The sequence below is a fragment of the Sinocyclocheilus rhinocerous genome, unplaced genomic scaffold (assembly GCF_001515625.1).
Source record: "Sinocyclocheilus rhinocerous isolate Xijiao unplaced genomic scaffold, SAMN03320098_v1.1 scaffold4869, whole genome shotgun sequence".
Taxonomy (NCBI): Eukaryota; Metazoa; Chordata; class Actinopteri; order Cypriniformes; family Cyprinidae; genus Sinocyclocheilus; species Sinocyclocheilus rhinocerous.
Genome location: NW_015665052.1, coordinates 15,093 through 23,313, shown reverse-complemented (window position 1 = coordinate 23,313; position 8,221 = coordinate 15,093). Strand labels below are relative to the sequence as shown.

Here is an 8,221-nt window from a genome sequence, read left to right as displayed (position 1 = left end):
GTCCTCAATCTGATAACCCGCGTGAGTATAGACAAAATTCCTTACCAATACACTTGATAGCTTTTGTGCAACAAGCATGTTGCTTGCTTAATCACAGCATGTTGCAGTGGTCAGAGAAACCTAAAGAAATAGAATTCCCAATAACCAGATGAGCCATAAGCAGCAAGCATATTTCAAGAACAATTAGATGGCCTTAAACAACAGCTTAAACATTAGCTTCTTGCTGTTGCAAGTTTACCTGGATACCAGCACTTGCAGTAACAACCAATAGCTTAAAGCAACAAGCAGGTCTAGCAACAAACATGATACTGACACTAGATAAGCCTTAACAAGCAAGCAAAATCCCAATAGCTTTAAAGCAAAGACTTTTTGAAATGGCATAGACTGGGGCAGCATGCCCTTACAGAAGAAGAGAAGCAGCGAAATATCTTCTTTAATAAGCAGCTGAGAAGAGCAGCATGCCCCTTTAATGCAGTACAGCATAAGGTCAGTACTCGAAATTTAGGCAACAAGCATGTTGCCCTTATCCAGATAAACGTTTGCATTAATAACCTTAGTAGCAAAATCTACATACTGCGCGTTAAGTATCAAACACGTTACCGATACACTAGATAGCTTTAAGCAACAGCATATCACTGACTAAAACACAGCATGTTGGAAATAATAGTCGGATAAGTTAATGAAACCGCATTCCCAATACTAGATGAACCTGAAGCAGCAAGCCTATTTCATATCAGACAGCCTTAACCAACAGATTTAAAACAAGGCTCGCTGTGGTAAGTTTAACTGGGTAATGTTACCAGCGTGTCAAAATACGACAGCATGCCTAGCAAACATGTTACTGAACAACTAGCCTTAAACAATGAGCAATATTTGACGATAGCATATTTGCCAACATAGCATTAGGCAATGAGAATGAAATAAGAAAATTAGCTTAGCTTCGTGAAGACATTCAGAGATGAAAAAAGGGTCATAATTTGACCCCGATCGTTCGGGGGTGCAAATTGGGCATAAAATTGGCCTTAAAATCTTCAAGTGTTTGGCCAGCCTTATCTGACACACTCAGGCTGCAATTACACTTGGCATTAACATGCGACCTGTATCCGTATGTTGTCCACATACACACTGAAAAGACAAGTGTAAAAGCGCTTCTGATCGGAATGTTATCCTTGAAAAAAGGGTCAAATGGCCAGTTGTTACGTGGATGCTTTAACGCTTCTTCATATCTTGCTTCTTCCAGCCTGGAAAGCTGATCTCGTGTTAGAGTGTTGTTGATGCAGTCACATTAGCACAACTTCAGCGATGAATTGCGGGCAAAGAGTCTGTCAATTGTGAGAAGCAGTTGCTCGCTCAGGTCAATTGCAAGTCTATCGGCTTATCAATCAATCAACGTGGCGAGTTCGCTTTCAAGTTCACAAACTTAAATCTGGTGATATACTCTGTGGGAAACGAACCCTTGTCGCAAAATTCCTTATTGAACGCTTCCTATAGAGGTGGAATTCGCCGTCTGATTAGCTCCTGAGCAAAGCGATAGCTGCTGAATAATGACTGAAAGGACCTTATAAAGGGAATTATGATTGGCGTCGTATCCCTATAGGTAGACGTGGATCAGCTGAGTGTCAGCTGTTGCGAGCTTGACTAACGTGACCTGCCAGAACTAATTCTACGCTCCGTTTCTGTCATTCATGCATAGCCAATACATACAGGCCTACTGAAATGTTTATTCTATGACTGTCAATTTAACACGTTAATCTAATGAATTAGTTATGGAAAAAAATGTGTTCACATTTTTAATGCAATTAACGCACACGCCCCGCCCCTGCCCCACATGCGTTATCTTACATTTTATAAGGTGTGTTCGACTTGAAGAAGCGCTGCTCAGTCCGATCAGTTTATGACATCAAAGTAATGGGATTTGAAAGCATGCAGAGCCATGTGCTTTTTCTATAGCTCTTGCAGTACTTAGATGTCATACACCATAACACCAATCAGTCTGCGCAGCTCAACATCTCAGTGCGTAATATATATATATATATTTTGTCCCTAATAGCATGAGTGCAAATGTGATGTTGATTTTATACAACAGTTCAATAAATAAGAATTTAAAATTGTGTTATATTTTAGACACAATATTGTCTGTATTTGCGGAGTTTTGCCAACGCAAATATTAAAGCCACAGCAGAACTGTTTTACATCTCCAAGCAACACAATTTCTGAACGAATCTGCATTTTGAACGAACGAACGAATTATTGACTCAATGACTTATTCATTATTACAATGGTTCTTAATCCTGGTCCTGGGGACCCCCGCTCTGCACGTTTTCTATGTCTCCCTTAGACCTGGGACACGCTAGACTATTTTCAAATCCATGGGAGACCACAGACATGAAGACAGTTTCAACCGATTTTTAGGCTTATAGTCTTCTGAACGCGCACATTAGATAATTTGACCCCGATCGTTCGGGGGTGCAAATTGGGCATAAAATTGGCCTTAAAATCTTCAAGTGTTTGGCCAGCCTTATCTGACACACTCAGGCTGCAATTACACTTGGCATTAACATGCGACCTGTATCCGTATGTTGTCCACATACACACTGAAAAGACAAGTGTAAAAGCGCTTCTGATCGGAATGTTATCCTATCAGCGTGTCCTGGTCCAGAGGTAGTCGAGGACGCATTGTGATCGGATCTCAGTGTAATGTAAACGCAATCCAGCCAACATGTCTGGATTCGCAAGTCGTCATCACGCAAAACCCCGCCCCCTCTCTCCCGAACTGTCAGAAGGATACAGAACAACAGAGCAACAACAGAACCTGAATTCACACATCTGAATTATCACGCACCTGCAGTTGTCGCGCCGCAACAGGCGACAAAGCGACTGTTGCAAATCATTTGAACTTTGTGTCAGTACGTCATGAACAGAACGAGGCAACAGTTTACTGTCGGGGATTTGTCGCGCTGCGCCACATCTAGTGTAGAGAGCATCACTAATTATAATAGGTTCTATAGTATTTTGTCATGTCCGGTGTAGATTTATAAGTGTAAGTAAGACTTATTTAAATATTGCGCGGGAAAGAGAGATCCGATCAGTTATCCAGGTTATCAAAGTGTAAACGCGCCGTGTCCTGATTGACTGATCGGATCACGGTGATCGCATGTTAATGCCAAGTGTAAACGCAGCCTCAGTTCAGTTCATGGAGCTCTTCTAACCAGCTGATGATCTGAAACAGGTGTGTTAAATAAGGGAGACATGCAAAATGTGCATTAAGACATTTACTGCCACCTACTGGCAGTTTTAGTTTGTCATTTAGAGTATAATTTCATTGATTATTATTTTTCATATTTACACATTAATAAAAAATCGGAAAAAATCCATATTAATAAAAACAATTATTACCCAAAATTATTCACCCAAAAAAGAAACATGAAAAGAAAATGTAGAAAAAATGAAAATGAAATATTGGTAACACTTTCTATGAAGCCCATTTTTATAACACATTATAAGGATATTCTTAAGGCATTATAATGAATGCATAATGTATTATAAAAAACCTTATAATATGTTGTTTTATCTCATAAATAATCATAACTATTATAATACATTATAAAACTTACTTATTTGTGGTTATAACTTTTATGAGTATGATTATTTATGAAAGTGAAGTGACATGTGGCCAAGTATGGTTACCCATACTCGTAATTTGTGCTCTGCATTTAACCCATCCAAGTGCACACACACAGTAGTGAACACACACACACCGTGAACACACACCCGGAGCAGTGGGCAGCCATCTTTGCTGCGGCGCCCAGTAAAGCAGTTGGGGGTTCGGTGCCTTGCGCAAGGGTCTCACCTCAGTCGTGGTATTGAAGGTAGAAGAGAGAGCTGGTCATTCACTCCCCCACTTACAATCCCTGCCAGACCTGAGACTCGAACCCACAACCTTCGGGTTACAAGTGTTGTTATTTATAAGTGGTCTTTGTCTGCTTTAAGTAAAGTAACAAGTTAACAATGGCAAGATATGTGACTTATAATACATTATAACTATGGGAAATATAATCCATTGTAAGTTAAGTGAATGCATTGTGTTCATTGTGTGTTATAAATCATCATACTCTTAAAAGCTATAACCACAAATAAATAAATATTATAATGCATTAAAACGGTTGTTATGATTACTCATGAGATGATACAACATAATATAAGGTTTTTTATAGTACATTATGCATTCATTATAACGCCTTAAGAATACTCTTATAATGTATTATAAATACGGGCTTCATAGAAAGTGTTACCAAAATATTTCTTTCTAAAGCTACTTTTGGTAATATCTGTTTCATGCTTTTCTTGTCAAATTTACTAGATTAAGCCCTAATGTATGACAGTTCATAAAATAGAGTTCATGTAATTTGGTTCAGGATCTTGAGAAATGATATAATAATGTCAGAACTGCTCATTTTTGCAGTCCCCTGTGGTGAAAAGATACCACACTGTGACTATGTGTATCCACCACGGTACAGGGCCATCTGTTGTCCATGTGTGTTCACATAGCATATATGATTTCATGTTTAGTAATACATATGTAATACATTAATATCCAATAATACACACATAAGGCTCAAAATAAAAAAACAAACAAACCATTATTTCATGCTATACTACAAACATTTTTTGAATTCCATATAAGTACAGTGAAACACTGAAATTGAATCAGTTAACAGAAGGATTTTTTTTTTTCTCAAATGGTCGGTTTACAAGACAGCTCAGCTGACAATTAGTTGCTTAGAAGCAATAGAGCAATTGTCTATGACAATAGAGTATGCACTTACTTATAAAAAGTGCAAGACAGAACTTGTTTGTACCTCTACTTCCTGTTTGAGGTCTTTCAGTTAAATTTTTTCAGCAGAGCACATCATGGTGTGTTGTGGTTTGGCACAGTATATGCTGGAAATGTAGGGTGTGTTGTGTTCTCACATGCTTAAACACTCGTATTTATGTGTTGCTTTCTACAGATGGCCGGCCTCTGTATATCCTACGCCTCGGACATATGGACACTAAAGGACTGGTTCGAGCACTTGGAGAAGAATCCCTGCTCAGACATGTAAGAGATTCAATAATCTACATTTTCCATCATGCTCTCTGGTGTATTCAATTCATATGAATTCAAATGAATAGTGCATAGTCTAACAGCATATATGAATTTTAAGGTGCTGTCAATCAATGAAGAGGGTCTGAGACGCTGTGAGGAGAACACCAAAGTATTTGTTCGGCCAATTAGGTACTGACAGGACTGACAGATTCTTCTTTGGCAACCCAGAGGCCCCTAAAAATTTGTTTGTATTCACATTTTCTCATCCTAGTTGTTGGACATGTCTTGTCGATCTTGAGGGGCTCAATATGAGGCATCTGTGGCGTCCTGGAGTCAAAGCTCTGCTGAGGATTATTGAGGTGGTGGAGGCCAATTACCCAGAGACACTAGGTCGTCTACTCATCCTCAGAGCTCCCAGAGTCTTTCCTGTCCTGTGGACGCTGGTTAGAGACACCGCTTTTTGCTTTTGCTTTTCAATTGTTCTTCTCTGCTAAAATCTAGAGATGGGAATGGCATTTTAACATGACATGCCATATTTATTTGTTCAAGTTATTAACCCTCTTATATTCGCTGTCCTTTATAAAAATAATTGCATAAAGTTATGTCTCATTTACGAAGTGAATGAGTCACCCAGTTTAAACTCTTAGTAGCCTGATTTAACTCAAAGGAAGCATATTATGTATGTATCAACTGTGCTTTTCTTCTCTTATCTCTTCACAGGTCAGCCCTTTCATTGATGAGAATACACGAAAGAAGTTTCTGATCTATGCAGGAAATGACTACCAGGGCCCTGGCGGTCTTGTGGACTACATTGATAAAGAGATCATCCCTGACTTCCTTGGAGGAGAGTGTATGGTGTGTAATTTTATTTTCACTATGTTTTGCGACTGAATGGTGTCTATTCACTTGCGTAATATAGAAAAACTTGCTCCAAGTAAGATCTGTATGCATGTATTCAAACTTGGGTATTATGTGTCTCGCCTTAGTATATGGTTTTAGTGGCTTATTGAACTGAAGTTATGGCACTTTGAAATATGTGCAGTGTGAAGTGCCAGAGGGTGGCTTGGTTCCCAAGTCTCTGTACAGAACTGCAGAAGAACTGGAGAATGATGAGATCAGGCTGTGGACGGAGACTATTTACCAGAGTGCCAGCATCTTCAAAGGAGCGCCACATGAGGTCAGACTTATGCATTAGAAACAAAACTATATATACAGCACGAGTTTTGTTTTGTTTAGTGCATTTGCAAAGTGTGAACACACAATTTATGATTTATTTGTTTACAAAAACCTGATTTCAATCAGGAAAAAAAAATGTGTGTTTTTTTTTTTTTAATAGCAGAATACCACCTGGACAGCAATGAAACTACAGTTTTAGTTAAAGAACAATTTCCTTTTTTATATCTCCCCCTTCAGCTACTGATTGAGATCATTGATGCCTCCTCAGTCATCACTTGGGACTTTGATGTATGTAAAGGTGATGTGATCTTCAATATCTACCACTCTAAACGAGCTCCACAGCCGCCAAGGAAAGATCCGCTGGCTACCCATGGCATCACCTCTCCCGCAGGCAACAACGTGCAGCTTATAGATAAATCCTGGCTGCTGGGACAGGACTACAGCATGGTGGAGTCACCCCTCACCTGCAAAGAGGGAGAAAGTGTGCAGGTATGTCAGTTACAACCAGCATCCAGTTTTATGCTGATAAAGATGCCATAGTAAAAGTTTATAGTGGTCATACCATACTTTGCTTCTGTACATTTAAGACAGTGTAAATGCCCTCTTTGCATGTGTGAGAGAGAGTTAAGGGTTGTCTTGATAATTGCATTTCATGTTTATTTTTTTTTTCCTTCTCTTGTTTTAACCACTCTGCCAACATATGTATACACCCTTTAGGGTTCACATGTGACACGGTGGCCAGGTTTCTATATTTTGCAATGGAAGTTCCACTCTATGCCAGCATGCGCCACCACAAACCTACCTCGGGTGGACGACGTTCTGGCTACTCTGCAGGTGTCCTCTCACAAGTGCAAAGTCATGTACTACACTGAGGTTCTGGGCTCAGAGGACTTTAGGTAAACATTCTGAACAGTACTGAATTGTGTGATATCTGTTGTTATCATTTTATCACTGCCTAGTTATTTTCATTTTAAATTTTATTTTAATCAAAATAACTTGAATGTGTGTGTTTTTTTTATGGTCATAATTCCAGCTTCTTTATTTAAACTGACTATTACATTTCTGTTTTGGTTGTGTCTTATGTTTTACCAGTATTGCTTTATTAAGCTAAATAGTTATGAGCAGTGTCCAAGCCTGCTGCTTTTTTCTCTTTCTCTCCCTTCTGCACACGACCACCATCCTTTCTGTTTCTCCTTGTAAAGAACGGCTTGCTGTGATGTGCAGAGTTTGTAAGTGAACTTGTTTGCTGTTAGCTTAACGACTGTGCTGTGCCAATGGATTGTGATTGTTAGCATTATCATCATGCTAACAAAGCTCTGTTAATTCTGTCTGCTCAAACATGCTTGGCTTGAGTTTCACCCTCTAACTCTGAATTCACTGTGTGCAGGCTGATGTACCGTATTGTCCCGAATATAAGACGATGTTTTTTTCTTGGAAATACATCTGAAAAAACGAGGTCGTCTTATATTCAGGGTCTAGACTTTGTCATGTCAATAATACACCCACAACAATAGATGGCGCCAAATACGCATAAAACGAGTGTGCCATGAAATACGTAATGTAATGCGTGTTGTAAAGAGCGCAAGTAAAAACAAAAGAAGCAGAAAACCTTAAAGCTGCATGAGTCGTGACTGTCGCGTTAGCCTGATGGCACCAAACTCCCTTTGTGATTTTAAAACGTAAGACAGTACCCAGATTTGAAGACTACAGTAAGATTTAACTTCTACTGTTAATAAGATTTTGGTAGGCTACTATTAGATGGATAGCCTAAATGTCCTAATTCAGATGGGCTACCTGTTTTTTTTTTTTTTTTTGGTATATCAAAAAGTGTATATTTTTAAAACGTGATTGTTGGTACATTTTACCAGTTTTTACCATACGTTCAAAACAAAAATTAAAATAGGAAAAATATGCAATATGAAAATAATTGAAGACAAAATGTGTTTAACTGAGAAAAAA

The 8,221-nt window shown here is 38.8% G+C and overlaps 1 protein-coding gene across 2 annotated transcripts in view; it reads left to right on the top strand.

The window, feature by feature from the left end:
* Positions 1 to 8,221, top strand: part of LOC107731096 (SEC14-like protein 1) — a 38,803-nt gene that overhangs the window by 25,820 nt on the left and 4,762 nt on the right. The window contains exons 7-14 of one of the 2 annotated variants that reach the window (XM_016542082.1): positions 5,010 to 5,098; positions 5,205 to 5,275; positions 5,358 to 5,529; positions 5,807 to 5,941; positions 6,129 to 6,263; positions 6,500 to 6,751; positions 6,980 to 7,158; positions 7,465 to 7,491. In XM_016542082.1, the coding sequence (XP_016397568.1) occupies positions 5,010 to 5,098; positions 5,205 to 5,275; positions 5,358 to 5,529; positions 5,807 to 5,941; positions 6,129 to 6,263; positions 6,500 to 6,751; positions 6,980 to 7,158; positions 7,465 to 7,491 (1,060 nt within the window). The remainder of the gene's footprint in view (positions 1 to 5,009; positions 5,099 to 5,204; positions 5,276 to 5,357; positions 5,530 to 5,806; positions 5,942 to 6,128; positions 6,264 to 6,499; positions 6,752 to 6,979; positions 7,159 to 7,464; positions 7,492 to 8,221) is intronic. The other variant, XM_016542083.1, reaches the window with a different exon arrangement.